The following is a 23,302-nucleotide window of genomic DNA, read 5'->3' on the forward strand; positions in this document are numbered from 1 at the left end:
AACTCATGATTTGAATGCATAATTGGAAAGGTACTTAAAGTAAGGTCATGTTTTATAGAGTGGTGCATTGATGACGTACTTTTGAAGGCTAACCCAGAAACTAGCATCGCAAGCACTCTTCGACAATATGCAATGGGGTTTTTTATTTTCATTTTGGAATATTGCAGAAAATAAGATCTGTGGCAAACACACGTAAATGCAACTGCAAGAAGTAAAAAGCTAATGCTAGGCTGTAAACAAACCAGAGGACTGTTGCATCACCACCGCTAAGCTAAAGGCGGCTAATGATTGGCGTGATGATGTTGACTATTCTCATTTAGCCACTTGTGAGCAACCTCTGTTTTCATGACACATAAAAGCTTCAGACATTCACCAGTGGGCTATTTACTATTGTATTTCATGTTCCAGGACAACACACAAAAAACTCTTCAGTTTGTGTTAACCCCAGCCTTTATTTTAAGGCATCTTGCCGTTCTTATCACTGTAAAACACCTGCATTTCCCTACTGGGTTCAATAAAGGTTTATCTTCCCCGGGCGCCGTTCAAAATGGCAGCACACTGCTCCTAACACTAGGATGGGTCAAAGGCAGAGAAACAATTTCCCCACGGAGATTAATAAAGTATATCAAATCAAATCAAAATCAAATCTTATCTTAAAACAAAGTTAGAATTCGAAGTGAGGAAAAAAGTGCTTAATGGCTATAACCTGGACTCATTCCTGCACCACTGTATTAAGGAGGATGTGCTGTGTTTCCTGCAGCACGTTGGTTTTGGGCTGCTCTGCTGTTGCAGGGACTCATGAAGGTCCAGTGTTTGATAAATAGAGATGATCAGTCAGTACAGTGACTGCAGTGTGACCTACTCTGCAGCTCTTTCCCTGTGCATGCATTGTTTTCTTTGCACCTGCATCCTCATGTGAAGGTGGAGAAAGTCCGAATGTGAGAGACAGGTTCAGAGGAGCGTGAAGGGGAGATGAAGGTTACAACATTATGCAGACAGAGGAGGCTGGGCTGGAGAAACGAGTTCTGTAGGAAGAGGCTGGAGAGAAAGGGAGAAATGGAAAAAGAAAGTATTAATTTGTGGTATACAACTGAGATGGAGCGAGCCTTTGACCTCCGTCATGGCTCCTCCACTATCCTTCTCCCTTTTCTTTACATTCTCGTCCAGGCTCTCTCTTTTAATAGCAGCCTGCGTGTCACTGTCAGAGTGCTTTCCAGCTTTCCCGCCTCCCCACTCAAACCCCGCCCTCGCCGCTTTTCTTGGCGCTGCGCTAAAAAATAAATGCACTTCCACTGTATCTCTCTGAACGTTTGGGATCTGCCAGGGTTGTGTCCATCAGGCTTTCCAATCTCAAGGAACCAGCCACCCAGAAATTGGTGGTGGAGGCGGAGCTGGTGGGCGTCTCCATTTTTTATGAGTTGGTGCAAAGCGGATTTGGACAAAAGCAGTTATGAAGCAGCCTTTCATCTTCACTCACCTTATAAACAATCAGACCGTGATGGCTGTTTGCTCTGGTCTAGCCTCCATCACACACACTGACCAAACTGAAACGTGACTTGTGTGTCAACAAATGTCACATGTTTCATTAGGTGAAAGCAATAATATAGTTTAACCTAATATTTTGTATTCAAACGTAATATTATTGCGTTTAACTAACCTAATACAGTTATGTGAAATCTGTTGACATCATTAATTTAACTAAAGTCAGCGGTTCGGTTTTTACAGTGTATCTTATATTATTTTAAGCTTTTATCAGGATTATTTTTAAAGTTTGGGTTCAATTACAATACATTCAGGCACAGAGAAGAGCTTTACATTTGACCGCTCTACTGTACATTTATATTTGTGTATTTCACTGTATTCTTGTGACTTTAAACAAATAAAAAGACATGACCGCCTACAATTGATGATAATGACTTTGTAAGATGATCAATGCAAGTTCAGAAATACAATATAACATTAAAGTGGGGAGGTGTGTTGCGCAGTGGACTAGTGTGTCGGTGTTGGGATCAGGGGGTCACAGGTTCAAACCCCACTGCAGTCAGCATGTCGTTGTGTCCCTGAGACACTTCACCCCAAAGTGCTCCTGTGGGGATTTCCCACAGTATTGAGTATGTAAGTCGCTTTGGAACAAGTAACATGTAATGTAATGTAAAGTAACCCAGGTACAATGATTAACCAAGGAGTCTCCAACATGTAAAATGCTAAACAAACAAAAGTCTAAAATCCAATACAGTTTAGACAATGGAGGTTTCAAATTCAACTCAGATAAAATAAAAATCAGCGACTGCAAATGCTTCTATGGATGATGCATTTTTAATAACCTGTAACTACAAGCAGTTAAACAATGTCACAATAACAGCCGTGTGTGTGTGTGTGTGTGTGTGTGTGTGTGTGTGTGTGTGTGTGTGTCTGTGTCTCCCTGCGACTCGTAACAGATGCTGGGATTTTATGATCATCTTGATGACACATTTTCCTACTTGAGAAAACAACTGACAAGCTGTTACTCTGTGTTTGCGAGTTTTTCATGCATCATTATGGGAAATGAGCCATTTAAGAATGTTATTTTCTTTGGCTTGTGCTTCTCTTCGTTTTTTTTAACCGTTATATATTTTGCAAGCATACAAGATTATTACAGCTACATCAAAAATGTTTCCAAATGTTTGAATTATGTACAAATGCAGAGAAATTTGATGACAGGACAATAAAAGCTGGAGGTTATTATCTGCATCAAGTCAACTACAAAACAGGACATTTCACAATGTACACACAAAATAACAAAATAACCCTAACCCTACAAGCACATAGGGACAAACACAACGTATATCTGTGTACTGCTGCTAAGCTTTAACACTTTTAAACATATTCATATATTGGTGAATTTATACATCAATGTTTGACTCTCCATCTGCCAATCAGTTTTGAAAAGTACTTAACGGTCAGGTTTAAGCTTAGCCGATCTGGCACTCAATAAACCCCCCCCCCCCCAAGAGGCATGTGTCACTGCTCCTCTGCCTTTTCTTACCTCGTCTTGGATAAGAAACCACAGAGTTGTAGCTGTTGACAACTACAACTGTTGGCCTTTCAACAGCTCCAGGCCGGGCCCTCAGAGTGCTGCATGTGTGAAGTGAGTGCAGCTGGAAATGTGCGGAAACATGTGTACTCCGCGCTGTTTGTTTGTCTTAACAGGTTCAACGACCAGTGGGTGGAAGTGGCGATGATTTGAGCGTGCTCATTAGGAATTTATGAAGCGCTAAAATGTTTGGTCTCTGGGGAGGGGGATTGGCAGCTGTCGTACAGGCGGGCTGGCGACAGGAGCAGAGAGCCTGTATCTCTCACACACACACACACACACACACACACACACACACACACACACACACACACACACACACACACACACACACACACACACACACACACACACACACACACACACACACACACACACACACACACACACACACACACACACACACACACACACACCACACACACACACACACACACACACACACACACACACACACACACACACACACACACACACTGTTCAACTCCACAGACGAAATACCATTTATTAAATAAAATAAGCATTTTTTTCTTTCATTTGCCATTCATATTTAATGTATTATTTAGTATAATAAATACATATAATAAAACACTACTACTAATAATCATAATGTAATAATAATAATAATAGGAAAAATAATATAATACATTTATATTTGTGCACCTCTCACATAAGAACTTTTAGTGAGGGGACAAAAGATACAAATAAATACATTATGGAATGGAGAAGTACACAAAGCAATAGCACATGAAGACAATTAAAGGATACAATCCATAAATCCACCTCAAGTAATAACTAAATAAAACAGAAGCATAATTCAACTGGGTTAAGCAATTCAGGGTCTGGATGTAAGGGAAAGGTAGAGTAAAAAGGTGTGCATAACCGGTGATCCATGACAATAGGCACAATAGTGATAACTATGTTCGATGTACTGGTACTAATGGGGGAAATGTTGATAAAGCTCTTAATTTAGTTATATGATAATAAATATATATATATATATATATATATATATATATTGTCTTAGTTATCTCAACATCAGAATAGAAAGAGCATCTAAAAACTACACCTTTTTTGGGGAAATATCCTTCGAACTGGGTTCTGCAGTAATCTCTCATTATTATTACTGTTTAACTCAAACAGCAGTACACAAATAAAAAGGCAGAGGATGTATTAAAGTCCTCCGCCCTTTCTTGGGATCCAGCCAGTATACATATCCTGGCCTGGTGCCAGCAGTGTGGGTTGTCCATTACAGCAAAGAGTTGCATTGACATGCCTCATCAGTTAAGATGACTTGGAAACACCGTCCGCAGTCGGCTGTAAGGACCATTTGGTTGCCAATATCCAGATTATAATCATGGAAGCTGATTCTCACACAGCAACAGTATAGTTGTTACAATACAGGATTACCTAATATGAAACCTTTTGGAAGCCACAGAAGCAATGTCACTTTTCATTCTAATGAAAGTATCGATGCAGTGACTTTGTCATGAGAACAATTGACAAACACATTGGAAAGGAGACAAATAAAACCTTGAGAACACCAAAATGTCTTTCAAAGATTGTTACTCACACAATATAGCACCTTATATTAAACATGTACTATTTTTTATTCAGAAGAGTTTCTTAAGCCTGGAAAGTTGTGGATATATTTGTGTGTATTCTGTAGGGTGTCATGTTTTGTTAAAAAAACAGTCAACTACCACAATATGTTTAGTCAGTATATACGACAGGGAAGACAATTTACATCCTTGCAACTAAAATGTGCAATTGATCATCAGAAAAGCTTCCTTTGTCTCAGTCAGCTTTTCAGGGTTGTTTTCACAGATGCTTTAGAGCACGGATGTGTCTACAGACTGGCTCTGTTGTTTCACATCCATTGCTGCTCTCCATTACATTACTTGTTAGACGCTTTCATCCAAAGAGACTTACATACTCAATACTGTGGGCAATCCCCACAGGAGCACTTTGGGGTGAAGTGTCTCAGGGACACAACGACATGCTGACTGCAGTGGGGTTTGAACCTGTGCCCCCCTGATCCCAACACCAAGGCTCTATCCACTGCGCCACACGCCTCCTCTCCCACAGCTTTGCTGCAATGTCTCTTCATAGACACTCTCCTGCAGCCTCCCTACACTGCAGTGGGAACAAACACAATGGTCCAACCAGAGAAAAACACACTCAGCCTAAATTCAAAGAAAAGATAGCACAATTCTGTCAGATATAATTGTTATTCTGCAATGTAGTGGGTAGCTTGCACAATAGTGGCTGGTCAGTTTAATTAAAATCCTATAGCATACAATAGAGAGGTGCAGAAATGTGTTCTGAAACCTGAAATAGCATTTAGCATTTTACTTCCAGTTCCCTCATCTCTAAGTCGACAGGTTTTTGAACATGTTTTAGGTTAGATGCCTGAAGATAAGATCTTTGTATGATCATGTTTTGTTTTACAACATCAAATATGTCAGTTAATAACTGACTAAATGAGACTCATACACTTCAACACATCGAACGTTAGCCACCTTTAGCTTAGCGTTGGTGATGCACAGCAATGTGACTTGATGTAGTTTGTTTATAGCCCTTCGTTATTTCCTTCTGGTGATTGATTTGATGCCTCAACAATCATAAAATAAGTGTTAATATGTGGAAATGATGCTGCTGAACAAAATGTTTAAGTATCATATACATGTGCTTGCAAAATATATTTTTCTTCTGCAGTATTTGGAAATCAGATGGGAAAATCCCATGGCTTTTAGTCAAGTTAGCCCTTGCAATGCTAACTTCCGGGTCGGCCCACTCTATGTTTATGTTTTGTTAGGAGGTTAAAAAGGAGCTTGTCTAACATTATTTTTTTGTCTCTCTCTGCAGTTTTCTGTGAAGATCTACGTTCCAGCTTATATTTTGTCAATGCATCTGTGCAAGAGGTAGTGTTTGCCAGCACCACAGGGACATTGGTGCCCTGTCCCGCCGTAGGCGTGCCCCCCGTCTCGCTGCGCTGGTACCTGGCCACCAGCGAGGAGATCTATGATGTGCCAGGGATCCGCCATGTGCACCCCAATGGCACCCTTCAGATATTCAATATCCCCCCTTCCAGCTTTAGCAAACTCATCCACGACACCACCTACTATTGCACAGCAGAGAACCCCTCAGGGAGAATCAGGAGCCAAGATGTACACATTAAGGCTGGTAAGTTTGAATTTCTACACTTCATCAATCCATCAATCATGGTCCATTATGAGCTTGCCTTACAAGCAGTTTTTCTGTCTCAAACACCAATCTGTCCCCTCCTGTCAGTCCTACGAGAGCCCTACACTGTCCGGGTGGAGGACCAGAAAGCCATGAGAGGAAATGTGGCGGTCTTCAAGTGCATTATCCCTTCCTCAGTGGAGGCCTACATCACTGTTGTGTCCTGGGAGAAAGACACAATGTCAATCAACGCTGAAAGTAAGTCATGGCATCTTTCTTTACTACACTAACCACTGCTCAATGTCCGAAAGCTCAGTGTGTGGGAGTTGGAAATGTGGCGTCAGTATTAAGCTACTGATAAGGATTCTGTTGTTTACCTCTTTGCTGACCTGGGATGAGTTCTGTTGTCTGAGCTAACCGTACGAATGTTACCAGTCTGTCTGACCCAGTGACAGTGAGGTCCCGCTCCTCTTCCACGGGAGCGCAGGCTGCCAACCATGTCACTTAGCCTCACAGTATTGACCCATTTCTCTGGTTGCTAGGAAGCACTGCAATACTCTGATCATTCAAATCACTTTAATGGAACGCTCGCCTGCACGATTGTTTCCCAGCCCTGGGGGGCAAATACACTTCATGTGGGGCATTTAGCAAACTCAATAGACAAAGGCTAATGTCATTTAGCTTTTGCATGGAGGGCAAACGCTGGCCAGCAACTGCTTTTTTTGTTGACGTTTCACAATTGTCCTCTGAGGCAAAATTGGCCATGTTGAAATTTATAGCAATCTCTTAATTGTCCATGAATGGATTTGCCGCAAGCGTGTTTGCAAAAATAGCTGAATGCTAGGATGGAATGTATACTTTTCTTATTGAGAATACATTGGTGCGTTTGAAGAAAAAAAGTTTCTGCACCATCAAAACAAAGCAGCAAAAATCGTCATGTCTGTAGCCATCAGCCATGTAAACGCTGTCAGAAAAATCATCCAGCCACCAATCCACTGCTCGTCTCCATGCTAAATAATGGATGACGGAAGCCTATGAATCCATGAGCAAATGGTCCTTCCTCACGTCTCAGTGAACGCATCCTACTGACACACCGTCCATTCCCCTCATCCTCTGCTACACACGTTTTAAGTGCACTATTTGTGTGCGTGGGTCCTTGTCTGTAAGTCTATGTGCACGTAACTGACAGCTCAATGCAAGATGGCTTAACCCCCGCATCTCCATGACCGAGCTTCAACACATTTTAATTTTTAATGGACAAAAATATTATCAACACTTGGAATTGAAACAAAAAACTTTGTGAAATGAAGCTTTTCTGTCTTTGCAATGAATAATTAACGTGGCTCTTCGGTTGGGAAAGTGTAGCATGATGTGCAGCCCTGTGTTGGTCTCAATGTGTTGGTCTACCTTTTTCGAGTTGTTGCAGAGTAGACTAACAATGAACCCTGGTGTCCATTAGAAAATAATGGCAAATCATGATAAAAAATGCATGGGGTCAGGACATTCAATACAATTTACAGTATAGTATAGCTGTCCAATAGAGTGCCACATCCTAAAACCCGGAAGGAAACTCCTTAATCATTTTATAATCATAAATCTATCAATTATAAATCTATCGATTAGATTTATGATTCGAAAATTACAAAAGTAGGGTAGACATGTGGATAATATCCGGCTGAACAAAACGTGATCTGTCTCTTCAATTTGTGTCAACCACAGACCTTATTTCGAGCTATTTTCCAAAATCCTATGGAGAAATTGCATTGGTTTTTGTCGAAGGAACCGGAAGTGGTCAAATGCTAACTTACTTCCTGGTTTTAGGACGCGTCACTGTGGCACTCTATAGAAGTTTTATAGCGTGGTCTGGTGTTTGAACAGAACCACTGTAGAAAATATCCACTTCTTGCTCTTGACTTTTAAACTTGTTTTACCAGGAGGAAGAAATATATTATCTGCTATTGTGCTAATGTTGCAACAGAGTTTTATTTTCTGACTTATTTTCCTTTACATTTGTGACTTAATATGAGAACAGTTGTGTGTCATATGCGTGCTTGTACCTGGATGGTGTAAAAGTTGAATGTGGAACCCTGTAGACTTCTTGCACCCAACAATCGCCATCTCGGCTATGTAACGGAAGGTACGCAACTAGCTGCAACTAGTAAAAAGAGAACTATACAAATAAAAGTTTAAAATGTTTTTTTTTACTATTCCCGGGACGGGTGGCGCAGTGGTCTGTGCATCTGGTCATCAGATCAAGGGGGGTGCTGTGGAACTCCAGTTCGAAACCTGCTCCTGCCGCCACTGCGTCAGGCCGTTGTGTCCTTGGGCAAGACACTTCACCCGGATTTGCTCCTGTGGGTAATGTCCACAGTACATGTATAATACTAATGTGTACTTGTAAAAGCGCCTCGATGACTTCGAGGCGTGAAGATGGACGGTGTGGCGCAGTGCGCTGTGCAATGATCATCAGATCAAGGGGTGAAACCCGCCGCTGCTGCGTCTGTAAAGCCGGTGTGTCCTTGGGCAAGACACTTCACCTGAACTTGCTCCTGTGCGTATTGTCCACAGTACATGACCATTACATGTATGATATGTGTAATGTGTATTTGTAAAGCGCTTTGAGCATCTGGAAAAGCGCTATAATAAATGTAAGGAATTATTATTATTATTAAAGTAAGGTACCACTGGACTGGTTTCCAAACGTAGGCACCATTAATATTGCACGGTCACTTGAGCAGTCTTTAATGGTGTGGTACCGCAAACCATCTTTGCTAGCTAGCTAGCTTATAGGAGTGATGGTCAGTTCTGGTAAAGCCCCAGCAGCCTTGAGGCTCTTATGAAAAGCCTATCATAACTATTGGCGCTGTATAAACGTTGTTAATGACTTACTTTACTTGCAATACTGTGTACATCTACAGTAGGCTATATTAGAATGTCAAAAGCCCGGAGCACAAGCTCTGCATGCGACTGCTGCTTCCTGTTTGAAGAAGATCATTTAAGTTCTCAGTTCTCTATCTTTAGCTTATTTCAGTGGGCATTTTCACCATCTGTGGTAATGTACTGTAGTTAAGAGCTCAGATTGATTTACAGTTCTGGTGTGCACTTGCGGCTGTGGTGTACTCTGACACCCAAGACCTGACACAAGGTTGATTAGCAGGACATGCTGTGAAAAATGAAACCTGTCAGACCAATTTGAGTAAACATTGGTGTTTGAAAACAAAATGCTCATTTAACAGTTGCTTGGTTTAGAAACAGCACTAAGAAGCAATAGGATGAACTGACTTTGACATGTGAGTTAATGCATTTGTGTGGCTTGAAATACATATTGTGCATCTAGGTTAATAGCACAGGACTATTTGGATTGTATGTAGGTCCCAGTATGAGCAGGCCCAGCTGATCATCACTGTGATCAGATTTTGAGGGATTATAACTCATTTATCCAGTCAGGAACAGATTCCACACTTTTGTACTTTAGACATGACATATGCCCGCTGAAGGGCCTGGGTCATGGTTAGTGTAGCTGATGGGCCAGCGGAGGCTGTGTTGCTGAGCAGGGCCCCTCCCCAGGTGCAGCCGCGCTACAGTCTCTGAGGAGGCCTTGTAGTCATTTGCCTTGGCCCAATGCTGCCTGCTCTGCATTCAGCAGCAGTAGGCCTGAGAGGGGGCTGACCCCCAGCATTACTGCAGAGACTCACACACACATAAATACACACACACCCACACAGGGGCTCCTTTTCATTCAGCACATGAGCGAAGCACCAGGGCCGCCGCCCATCACACAGATTCTCTCTGCTCCCTCATCTCTCTGCAGCTTCCATTATTCTGTTTTTGCTCATGCTCCCTCTTTAGAATGTGCATCCATCCATTTTCGGTCATTTTATATAAGTACAGTGTTTTTTACCCACATGAATATTCATGTTGCATTTTTAGTCAACTTATTGTGCAAGCGTCTTTGAGCACCTGTAAAAGCGCTAACAAATTAAATCTATTATTATTATTATTATTATTATTAAATAACCCTTTTTAAAAGCGTTTCATTGGCACATTTCTTGCTACAACAAAATCAGCCAATTCAAAACATGGTGGTGGCATGTCTCCGGTGTCAACGACCTGTGTGATTATCATATATTTTCTATTCTATTCTACCAGTGCTGCTGGTTGTTAGGATAGTGAGATAGTTGTGTGAGGAGATTGCTCCAATGCTTTGAGTCTGAACATTTGCTGAGGCAGCTTGTGCATCTACCAGTTGTCATGTCATGTTTGTTGACATTTGGGATGTGTTGGAGTTATTTCTGCTGCCAGTCTGGAGAGGGAGGGGAGCCAGGCGCACCATGTCCGTGTAATTGTCTGTGTATAATGGGCCCTTGAAGTAAATACCAAGGGTTAACTTACTAGGAAAAGGCTGGACGTTCCTACTGTCTTCCATTCCAAGACAGCTACAGAATAGGGCTGGAACCATGCAAATGTAGATGTATGCAAGTGATGCTTGTCACTATGGATACATTGAGTCCACCCTGAGGTGTTCTGAATCAGGTGTGTGAGCAACCCTGTGTTAAGCATGTTTACATAAATATTTCATTAACATTTAATGAATGCAAATTAAAAAGAAAAATCTTTGCCTTCCTTCATCAAAGCTTCGGTGTATTTTTAGAGGATGGTGACTTACTGTAACTGTTATCTGGAGGGTGGAATGTAATCTGCGTTAAACTGTAGCTGGAGGTGGTGCGGTATAATGAATGCCTTTTGTCAGGAGCAGCCTCGCTCGCTGTTGGTTTTGCCCTTTTCTTAGCATGCTATGTAGGAAGTGCAGCCATTGGCGCAGCACAACCTTGAGCTGGGGTGGGTGGGTAATGGTTTTACTGGTCCCTCTGTGCTGGAGATGTAGAGAGAGAAGGAGGGGGAGGTTAACTTACTCTGTTTTCTGCATCCCTGTCGACAGGCAGGGTTAGGACTCTGACGTGTGACAGTCTTTTTCCGGAATGATTGGCTGGAGTTTTGTTATTCACTCAGAAAAATGGGTCAGGTGGCCTGTGGAGAATGAAGTGTTTGTGCGGACGGACGGCACAAACACACACGTGCATACCCACACATACATCCCACACAGTGCAGGATTACACTCTGCGGCAGAGGAACAGCAGATACATGAGAATGGATCCAGGTTAGCGGCTCTCGTGTTGAATTCGTCTCACACCCAGTGGCAGGGGCTTAGTGAGATAAATAAAGGGTTGCGCTGATGGAAGAAAAAGAAAAAAACTGGGAAGAAAATCAATACTTGTGTGCATGAATCTGGCTGCAGCTGCCACAAAGCATTATGGGAACATGACGGGTGGATAGATACACTCGGGCTGGGCGGGTTGCAAACAGCAGGTTCTGCTTTACGATGAAAAAACCCACAAACACACTGAGCCCCATGATAACAATTTCAAATGATGTTAAAAAACCTGATGTAACAATGTATGATAATATGGATATAAGTATTCATTACTATTGTGATTTATTTGTTAACCATTTTGCTAGGATGACATCTACTGACTGTCACAAAATAAACAATATAGGATTTTTTTAAATCTAACCTGCAATACATATTTGGATTTGAATAGGGGTGTAACGGTTCACAGAATACACTGTTCGGTACGCACCTCGGTTTGGGCGTCACGGTTTGGTACAACAAGAAAAAGCAAAAAAAAGTCCCAAATGTATAATTCCAGGATTGTTGTAATTTATTTTGAACAGTAGTGCAAGTTTCAGTTTAAAATTAAGGAACTCTAACATTTTGAATCATTAACTGTATTAAACAGTGAAAAACAAACCACAAACAGTAGCACACACACTCAGATGGCCATATTATCTATAATGGCTGATGTCAAACAAAAAGGTTCAATAAGCTGTAAAACTAAAAATAATGTCTTGAAAATATTATAAAATAAATAATAACAAAGTGTTTCAATCACTTTCAATCACAATCAATAAAAGCTGGGGTCCTCTACTATTGCATAAGGGTGCGCCCTTATGCAATAGTAGAGGACCCCGTTAGCCATAGCCGTTGAAAAATATATGCCAAAAGCTTCCGTTATTTATTTTGGTCTCTCGGCTTTCATGTCTATTGTCTTCCTAAAAACATCGGGGAGAAACTGTTGAACTGCTGCTGTCTTTTGCCGGGCTCCGGTGATTGGCAAATCTGGGTTATGCCTTCTGATATGATTTAGCATGTTTGACGTGTGTTACCATTAGCATACCGCACCGCTGTCGAACAACGCCGACACACCGTCCTCGTCCGATCCTCCACTCGCACTCCATCGTTGTTGTAGTCCACAGGGAACCCGAAATGTTCCCACACAGCTGATTTAAAAGAAGCAGGTGGGTTCTAGCTCCTGTGTGTTATCTGAACTCGCAATACTAAGGCCCTTTCTCATTTCTCTAACTCCCCTCCTCGACTCCTATCCTCGAGACTTAGTCCCGCCTAGGGATGGGTATCGTTAAGGTTTTAACGGTACTACTACTTTTATCGATACCGCTTATCGGTCCGGTCTTTTAACGGTACTCTTATTGCATATTAGAAACGGAGTTGGCGACACTAAAACTGCAATATAATGTTTGTGTAGCAATAATACATATGACATACATTTTTTAGATGTCTCCAGTACCGATAAAAAGACCGATAACGTCGGAGCTTAATAATTCAGCCCCGGGGCCCGTTTTAATACCGGGGCTCGGTACCCATCCCTAGTCCCGCCCACAGGAGATGCGAGCCGAGGAGCCGAGGAGCCGAGGAGCCGAGGAGGGGAACCAAGGAGAGAGGAGGGGAAGCAGCAGGCGGTTAGAGAAAGGAGAACTCCTCTCCTCTGAGCGGTCATTTTAAAGAGACGTCCATTAATGATGACAGGAGGCACAGCAGCCCTCTGTCTGATGGACAGATGTGTTCATGACGACTTATATATTTACTTTGATTCATTCACAGTGCGGTATAATGAGACGATAACAGGCTACACACACACACACACATATATATATATACAGTATATATGTATATATGTGTATATATTTATATAAATATATACAATTTCAGAATCAAACAGAGCACTCTCATAATAACGTAACACTGCGGCCGTGCGTCACGACTCTTTGAAACATCTCTGTTCCCGGAAATGCATCCACGAAGGAGCCGTGGAGGAGCCGTGGAGGACCCATCAGTGTATCCTCGGTTATAGCTCCTCCAGAGAGCCTCCTCGACGCTCGATCCTCGGTCCTCGAAGTGCATTTAGAGAAATGAGATGTCCTTCAACATGGCGCGCTGAAATTCATTTCCGGGTCACTACCGGAGGACCGAAGAGTCGAGGAGGGGGATTTGATGAAATGAGAAAGGGCCTAACTTTTCTTCTTCTTGTATTTTGTTAGTTTTGTTGTGTTTTCTTCTTGTTCTTCATTTGTTGTTTAAGGGCGGCAGGCAAACAGCTTTTAGGCGCAATACCGCCCGCTGGATTATATATAATGTAATGGATACTGCCCACTCGTAAAAAAAGTCGTGTGACTGCATGTCCCGAACCGTGACGTCCGAACCGTGATGGTATGGGACGAATACGGATAGCGTTACACCCCTAGATTTGAGTGATACTCAATATATAATTATACTTATATAGGTATTGCTACACTATAATTGTCCTAAAGAAAATATTATATGACTTATATACCTTTCGGAAATGTATGTATTGTATTAACAAAATGACATAAAATCGAGAAAATGTAGGTAAGAACAAACAAAAATGTGAAAATAAGATCAAATAAGATACTGCAATGTATTATTGCTACAGTTGGTGCACAATTTGGGTTGATCAATTATGTAATAATTTGTGTTGCACGGTGTACCGATACTTGAAAGGTACCGCGATACTCTGCCGTTAAAAACTTTACGATTCCTCCGTTTCATTAGTATCGGTACTTTAAGAATGACGGGGAAAAGTACTCCGGTGAGAAAGCGCTGTTTTAATAAGAGCCGTGTGTGTTCAGCGCTCTGCTTCCACTCCCTGCACTGCAGCCGTGCCTGCAGTCCCTCCCTCTCAAGCACGCTCAAGTGCCTCCCCTCTCTCGTGCACGCGGCCATGCGCTAGCTGCCAGAGCATGTGAGAAAACGAGAAGCATGGCTGCAAGTGGGAGTGCAACTGCCGCTGCGCCTCGGCTTGTTGACAAAAAAGACGCCAGAAGCGAAATTTGGTAGTATTTGAGCGATATCTCTGACAGTGAGGGCAAGCCTACGGACACCACGAGGCCTGTCTGTAAGACATGTTTTAGATCCCTGCAAACCAAGGGAGCCAACACATCAAACTTCGCTAAGCACCTCGCTAACCGGCATCGAAAAATAATCGGAATCGCAATTCTTGACTTGGTATCGGTATCGAAACCAAAATGTTGGTATCGTGACAACACTAGTAATAATAGTGGAATACCATTCCACCTCTCCACAAATAAAATATGGATGGCTATTTGGAAGCATGATGGGTTGTCTTGCTGCCCACTGCGTTGAAATCCAAAGAGGTGTAGACATAGAGTGACGCTGGTTCAGTGATGAAGTATTTTTGTAGGCCGACCGGGAAGTTAGCATTGCAGGCTCCCTCAACGAAAAACAATGGTATTTTTAGGGGATTTAAGCACATTGCAGAAAACAAGATCTGAGGCAAACACAACTAGTTCATCAGGATCATTTCCACAATAACAGAACTGTTATGATTTTTGAAATGTAAATGCGATGCCAGAAGTAAATAGCTGACGTTAAGCTATAATCAAACTGCATAATGGTCACATGGCTGTGCTCACCACCGCTAAGCTAAAGGTGGCTAATATTTGGCGCAATGACGTTAAGTATACTGAGAAAACTGAGGCGTTGACTTTAATTAAGTGTATTATGTCAACACATTTCAAATGACTTTATTAGGTTAGTTAAAAACGATGAATATGAGTCGAAGGAAGCAATCACAAATGGACTCATTCCTGCCCTCTATTTTAGGATAAGTCAGGTATTAAGATTGTGTCAGACCTGACATTACCTTAAGATTACAGGTACACATTTAGCCGTTATAATAAGATGAGTATTGCATAGTGCTCACCACAGCTCTCTCCACCCAGCCTGCTGAGACTGACGGAGAGATTCATTAAATCGGCTGATGCCCTTTCTGTCTCTTACCGCACTGCCGCTGCAATGATCGCACTCCCACCTCTGTACTGTGCTGTTTGCTAACCAATAACCACAATTTGTTCTTTATTAAACTCTCGGGGCTGGGAACAATTAGGGTGTGAGCTGCAGTTGGTGTGTGTGTGTGTATATTTGATCGCAGCCAAGAGGAGGAGGAGGGTGGGGGTAGAGATACTAAACACTGCTTAATCTTTGATAAACAGTGAGGTCTCCGGTGCCGCTGCAGTCTGGCTCCTCTTCTGCAGGCGGCTCCGTGCTGCCTCATGGCTGCTCCCAGACCTGGAGGGAAGCCAGGTCATGCGTGGCTCCCTGCCAAGATACAGATTAGCTATAAGCGCAACATGAGCTAATCGTGGAAGGAGCCACCAATTAATTGGCACTTAGATATTCTGTGGACGGTATGGATTTGGGCCTGGATGTTATCAGTGGATCAAAGTGATTGGTATAGAGGTAGTTCTGAATATTCACATTGATACAACAATGTAGTTGTGTTCATGATGAGGTGCTAGATAAAGTTATGGGCAGGTTGTGTGTCTTTGTGTGATTAGATTGGATTAAATGTTCTTTATTCATCCCAGACTGTTTTGTTACAGCAGCATGCATAAAATAAAAATAAAATATAAATGTAACATAAATACATACAATATCTCTATATACAATATAAATATGCAGAATACATTTGGAATCACAAGAATGGAGGGATGTTGGTCCACAACGATCACTTCCTGTCTAAGATGGCGGAAGCAACATGATATGGATGATGCATTCAGGCTAAAATATATTTGGAATACACAGTGACACATTTGAGTGGCTGTTTTGGTGCATAGACGATGATGATGATGATGATACCCACTTTACAGAAAAGTATGGCAGAGGATGACAGAAAAGAACATATTTCGATTTTTTGTTGTTACATCAAGGCATTGTATATGAGTCACAAATATCATTAGAGAATCTCTGGAGCACAATATAAATATACAGAATTAGTATGTATGCACGAGTATGGAGGGATGTTGGTCCACAAAGATCACGGCATGGATAAAGCAACATGACACGGATGATGCATTTAGGGACCCATATCTTTGGAACGCATGGTGAAATACGTGTTGCTGTTTTGGTGCAGAGACGATGATTCTACACACTTTTCAGGAAAGGAGGACATAAGATAATTGAACAGAGAGACATTTAAACATCATTTTCAATATGGGACAGTGATAGAAAAAACAAAAAAATCAGAAGTGAGGCACAGCTAGATGAGAGTCAGTCAGTGTGTTGCTGCCTGCCGAGTATTACGTGAGTGATAACAAAAAGAAGGTGATTCCCCCCACACCTCTCCATCTCACCGTGTTCCAGCCGGCTGTACTTTGACGTCAGAGAAAAAGAACAAAATGATTTGCAGGGAAGACCTTTGACTGGCGACAAAGGCTGCTCCAAATCGCAGCATCTATGTGCGGAACCTGCAGAGAGGCTGGTGTGCATATACACGTGTGTGTGTGTGTGTGTGTGTGTGTGTGTGTGTGTGTGTGTTTGTTGAGGGAAAGGAGAAGAGTGCATTTGTGTGTGTTGGGGTGTAGGAGGAGGAAAGGGGGGGTTTGGCTGTGAATGGTTGCTCTTATCGCGTGCATGCAGCTGCTGCAGTGTCTGAGAGACAGAGGGGCTGTCCATGCATGCCACTCACTCCGTCTATTCACAGCCTCTCCCTCCATATCAATTCAAAAGCTTTATTGGCATGGACAAAACATGTTTTTGCCAAAGCATTTTTACAGAATATTCACACATTAAAAACGGACGTGTACCTCTCTGTACAGCATTTTACGGCAAGGAAGAAAGACGGATCATGACTTTGATGCAGACTCACGACATGCCTCTGTTTTAATTCCTTATGATAGTAACAAGGGACAAGAAGAATTGAAAGACTCACCTCATGGCCCCGCCTGACGTGGGCCTCCCTTTGTTAATACTGACACTTTAACACTTCAATAAATCATGGTCGTTTAGGCGCAACAGCTCAGCAGGCCTCAAATTTGGCTTGATATCCTTCACAGATATTTCATTTCTACTTAAGCTAAATCCAATCCACAAAATCACCTCAGTTGCAAGAAAATATATTTCATGAAATTAAAATATGGGCAACTAAATCCAACATTTGCAAGAGGAGATGCCAACCTTAGCTGTCATTCAGAACATTATAGCAACAATGATTCCTCCCTCCTCCCAAATAATGAAGTGGATTAATTCAGCGGTGCGAGGATAAAGGTGACCTGTGGGAAAGGTGTCGTGAATCACTGTGATAGATCAGGCAGGGGGGGGGGGGGGGGGGTGTTGTTGCCCAGGTGCCCTGTCATGTATGGCTACACTCCTGCACCACTATTTGTTCAGGCTGTGATGTGTAACCTTGACTCTGAATACAATGAGAGGAGGAGCAGATGGTGAGGAAGGATGAGAGAATCCGTTTATTGAAGGTGATTTCAAGATTTTTTTTTCATTTAGTTTTTGTAATCGAGCATTTTTCCAACAGTAAGGTATTTAACAGAACCGATTGAACTTAGATACAAAAGGTGGATGTTTTTATTTAGTAATCTTGATTTTAAATATAAATGATGTTATATTATTAGATATAATGCAAAATATATATATAACAATTATTTATTCTATTATTTTAACTCAATTGTATTGTATACACAATTTTAGCTGAAGAAAAATGCAATGCTAATTTTCTTTTCACTGCAAGATTCATCTGATTATTAAATAGAAAATAATAATAATAATAATAATAATATTTAAGTAATGTAAATAAGTAATTATTTAAGTATTTAATCAAATGTTTTCTTTTGATCAAATTAAAACTTAACATAGCTACATGTATATTCATTCTAGGGCTACTAATTGTGCTACAGACTTTCCTTTGATCTGATTATGCAATACTTCGTTAAAGATATATTTGCATGTTTGAACTGAATGGCTTAAAATAATAATATTAATAATGATAATAATACAATGTAAAAATGTCATTCTACATGCAAATTCCTGGTATTGAAAGAATAAAGATAAAATATTCCTGCCAACCAACTTTGCATTATTTTGTCAAAGGTGAGGAAACATGATTTTTTGGAGACGCTTGCATAATCCTTTAGTTCCACTAAATTCCACATAATTCAGAGGACAAAGAAATGAAACTGATAAATATATGCATGAAGGTTCCTTTGCACAATCGGAGTTAATCCATAATGCAGAATGAACTAAAGATATCTCTTCTGAAAGTAACACAACCGTGTTTAATAGCATTATGCTCTTTCTGTAGCCGTCAATAAATAAAACACACTTACAGACAATTACAGTGCTTGTTTTAAATGCATTAATTTGTATAAATATACAACGTTCATTTGTAAAGACAATTAAATATAACGTATTTTTGTTGTGTGGTTTGTTGGAGGAGCAGTGATGAACCCCAAATAGATTTTTCTCTTGCATACAGTAAATAGTGGTGTTGTTGCTGAGGGCCTGAGTCGACGCTGTGAGCGGCTCCTGATTGGCTGCAGCTTGCTATGACTCGTCTTGCGTTTAGCCAATACGCTTTCCTCGGGTTCAGCTCCCTTTTTCTTTTCTTTTTTCTCCCCTCCCACCCTAAATAAATTGCCTGGAGAAATTGAACAAAAAATTAGAGAAAGAGAGAGAGCCTTTCATCTAATTGAGAAGCTCATATTAGCTGTGGTGGGAAGATAAGCTGCTCTGTCTCTCAGCAGATATTCCTCTAGCTGTGTGTGTTGGCCACTTTCTGAGCTGCCGCCTCTGCTCTCAGTGTGAGTGAGGCGCAGGTTTAAACTTATACTGTACGTGTGCGTTTATCTTCCTGTGTCCCAGGTGTGTCGGACAAGCTGCTGCACAACACTGCAACATGGAACCCAGATCATGTGACCTTGTGCACACCCGCAGTTTCTACACAACATCTGTATCAAATATACCTTGAGATTAAACTGCCTTCAACACATCCCTAAAATCATAGTTAACACGACGGACCACACTGAAAAAACTGAAATGTTGACTTCAAATGATTTCAAATGTAAGTTAGTTGTTAGCAATAATATTAATTTGAAATAAAACATATTTGGTTCAACTTAATATGATTAGTTACAACTAACCTAATACAGTTATATGAAATCTGTTTACTTCATATTGTACATTTCATTGAAGACACCATTTGAGTTTGTTCAGTGCACTTTTTGTAATGGCTGATTTTGTCCTTGGCATACTTTTTAGCTTTTTCCGGATTTTTGTAATTGTTTTTACTACAACCTAATACCAATGCAGACCATTTAAAAATCTACTGACCTCCGTGTGTTGACCTCAGCATTCGTGAGCAGACATCATTCCATCAATATGTCATCCGTCAATTAATGAGTCCCAGCATATGTTCTAATAGTGGATAAACCTCTGCTTGGGTTTATCTTTCGGCCTGATTCTTGGGGTGTAGACATTTCTCCTGATTACATTGTGTCTTCTAGTGCTTTGATCTCTTCAGCCCCCCAAACCTCGATTACATTTCCACAACGTAATCCTGATAAGGGGTCACACTGCAGCCCTTAAATATGTTGACAGTGGTACTTATTTAAAAAACAATCAAGTGGTGATTTAACGGCAATTTGTTAATCCAAAGGAAAGACGGGAACAGTAAAAGCTTTTCTCTGTCTGGCTGCTGCTGCTGCTGCTGCTCTGACTCTTTCAGTCCAAGGCGGCCATTTTGTGTTCGTCAGTCTGTGTTACTAGCACAGCGCTGGTTCTTAGGCAACATTGGAAAGAGCATTTATTATTATTCATGTGGTGGGGACCTGCAGAAGGTTGCTGAATGCTTGAATTGTAGTGAACTGTTTCTGTAGAGTGACGTTGAAAAATGTGTGGCTTCATTCGCTGTCTAAAACAAGAAAAAAGGAAAAGAAAAACTAACATTCAGTGTATCCTGCAATGTATTAATGCTACAGTCTGAGCCACTCAGCTATCCTCTAAAGGAGGCAGGTGCACTTCTCTTCAGCTACAATCCTTTCTCCGAGGCTCAGATAGTTCCCTGTGTGGGAAATCGTGGTGCTGCAGTGTGCATGGGGCTGAGCAAACACACGGCCTGTAAGTGATGGTTGGGCGCGTTGAAAGAGGCCGTAATGGCCCGCTTCTGCAGCCTTGTTTGCTCGGTGTTTTGTGGCTTTGGCGTCTGGCAGATGGGCCATCAGGGATTATACCTAATGAAGAGGGGCGGGGGCGGAGGGCGGAGGAAGGGTGGGGGGGGTTGAAGGTTTATTACAAGTTATGATGTGACGCAGCTACAGGTCCTCCACCGAGCTTCATGGGACTGCATTTGTTTTATTTAGATTTTAAGGAACTATATCTCTACAGGCCATACACAACAAAAGGAAATACAGTTAAGACATAATGTATTTAATAATAAAAAGACATTTTTTGATAAACCATTAATAGTATATATAATAAACATTTGTATACCTCAGCCATTAATGGCATCTTTCGTAGAATATTTAAAATGCTCAGTTTTCTTCATTCCTTATATTTTATTTAACCACTTTATTTTTGTATAATGTATTTTTAATATCCTCTGTGATGCAGATTCTTTAGTTTTAAAACTCTGCGGAGGGAGTTATAAAAAAAGTATATAAAGTCAGATTTATTTGCACATTGGCAAATTGTAACATTCTTGGTCCTTTATTGTATTAAGGGCTTTTCAACACAATGTACATTAGTGTTCATTTCGGGGGGGGGGGGGGGTCATTGAGGTTATGATGGTGTGTGCAGACTGGACGGAGATGCACAATGAGCAGCCCTTCAGCGTAATTAAACAAGGCGTATGTCCAGACAGGGTGGCTAATCCCTGACACGGCCGGCCCCTATGCCCGCACACACGTGTGCACACGCACGCACACACACACACACACACACACACACACACACACACACACACACCACACACACACACACACACACACACACACACACACACACACACACACACACACACACACACACACACACACACACACACACACACACACACACAAAAAACCCTCCCCTCTCCACCCCTTAACATATGGAGTTGGTAGGAATTAGCGCAGTGGAAGAAAATAAATGAGTTAAAGCAACCAGCAGCTTAGATCCCACATTATTTGTTCCTGGGTGACCCCATTGAGTTTCTTAGAAGTGGAAGAGAGTCTTTATTTTCTTCTCGCTTTCAGAAACAAATTACAAAAACAAAGGACACGTTTTATGCTGCATTTCAGTGGTTAGGGTTTGATAGGCAGAGAGATGTGATTCACCGAAAAAAATGAAACAATGGCTTTAATTAAATGTATTATGTCAACAGATTTAACATAACTGTATAAGGTTAGTTGAAAGCAATAATATGAAGTTTAAAGAAATCATAGGTTCAACTTAATTGTAATGTTTTCAACTCCCTCAATTTGTTGACATAATACATTTAATTAGAGTCACCGTTCGGCACAGTGTTGTTCCTCAGATGTCCGGGACCCCCACCTCCCACAGAGCCATGGCCTGACGCCACCGGGCTCCTCGTGTGACCCCACCAACACGCTCCACTCCAGATTCAGCACAGATCTTGTTAAATAGGATTAAGCTGGCTACCTGCCATTCGGTGGCTGGGACAGGACTTCTTATCTCTCCAGGTTGCTGCCAGGAACAACAGAATGCACCGCGACCTACATTAAACAATGCCGCATGCAGGCTCTGTCCCGGGCCTGGGTCTTATAGGCATTGTCTTCCTGTGCTGATTTCTAAGACTAAGTGAAGGTTACTGGGTCAATTACAGGCCTAATTGGGATCTTTTGATTGGTCCCATGCTAAAAGGAATTTAAGCCAATTAAATGTTTAAATGCCGGCCATGGTCTTGTCCTGTGTACTGTAGGACATTTTACGTGTGTACATTGAACTTTTTGTGTTTTCTTGTCCAAAAAAGCATATATACTAAGAAAAACGTAATTCTCTGCCCCTGCACTTTTCCCTTTATTCTTATATACAAAGTTTCTGTATGTATTAATCAAAATTCTCCCAAGAACACGTGACCTGTCTCGAGAACCCTCCCATACTCTCCCTCGAAGCAGGGACACCAATTCAGCAGCGTAAGAGGCTTTCGAGGCAAATCCCCAGTTGATCTTCATAAAGTTTGTGTCTTACAATTACGTACAGATGGTTTGCAGCTGGTTGTAAGGCTAGTAAATAAATCGGGCCTCTATTTTCGCCGGGGATTTGGAGGGGTAATCCCTCTCTCTGACAGTTTACCAGATTCAAATCAGTCCAGCTTTGCTTTCCTTCCTCCACTTCTTCAACCTTTTTTTTTCTCTCCTCCTATCCACCCTCATCCCATCAAAAGCTCCTTATCCTCATTTGAATATGCAATCATTTGCACCCACATGACATTAGTGTGTCTAAGAACAGGGATGTAGCTGATGCAAGAATCTCAATGAATTACCCCTTAAAACGCCCTTCAATCTGAAAAGTCCATTGTGTAGGTTGGAATCAAGAAGTTTAAGTGACTTTGATGAGAAAGTGTGGATCTCCAGAAGATTAGCAATGATTAGCTGATGTTCATACAATAACATACATTACATATGCCCTTTTCCTTATAATTAACAGAGGATCTACAAAGCAAACTCCATTTTGTTAACCGCTTATCATCACCTTTTTATTTTATTGATGACTTTCCTTTCTGCAAATGGTATTACAGTTACAGTTAATACGTCTTTTTACAAGAAGGCTTTCACTATCTAATTGTGCCAGAAGCCACTGTTAACAGAAACCTCAAAGGGATCACTTAGAAAGATATTGTTGGAGTGTTTAGTATAATACAT

The 23,302-nt window shown here is 41.4% G+C and overlaps 1 protein-coding gene across 4 annotated transcripts in view; it reads left to right on the forward strand.

Moving 5' to 3' along the window:
- The window catches only part of dscama (Down syndrome cell adhesion molecule a), a 99,498-nt gene that overhangs the window by 17,569 nt on the left and 58,627 nt on the right, over positions 1 to 23,302 (forward strand). For all 4 annotated transcript variants that reach the window (XR_004570072.1, XM_034226857.1, XM_034226855.1 and 1 more), the window contains exons 2-3: positions 5,942 to 6,259; positions 6,368 to 6,517. Coding sequence is in view for 3 of the 4 variants with exons in the window: in XM_034226857.1 (XP_034082748.1) it covers positions 5,942 to 6,259; positions 6,368 to 6,517 (468 nt within the window). In the remaining variant the exon portion in view is untranslated. The remainder of the gene's footprint in view (positions 1 to 5,941; positions 6,260 to 6,367; positions 6,518 to 23,302) is intronic.

The sequence above is a fragment of the Gymnodraco acuticeps genome, unplaced genomic scaffold, assembly GCF_902827175.1.
Source record: "Gymnodraco acuticeps unplaced genomic scaffold, fGymAcu1.1, whole genome shotgun sequence".
NCBI classification, from domain to species: domain Eukaryota; kingdom Metazoa; phylum Chordata; class Actinopteri; order Perciformes; family Bathydraconidae; genus Gymnodraco; species Gymnodraco acuticeps.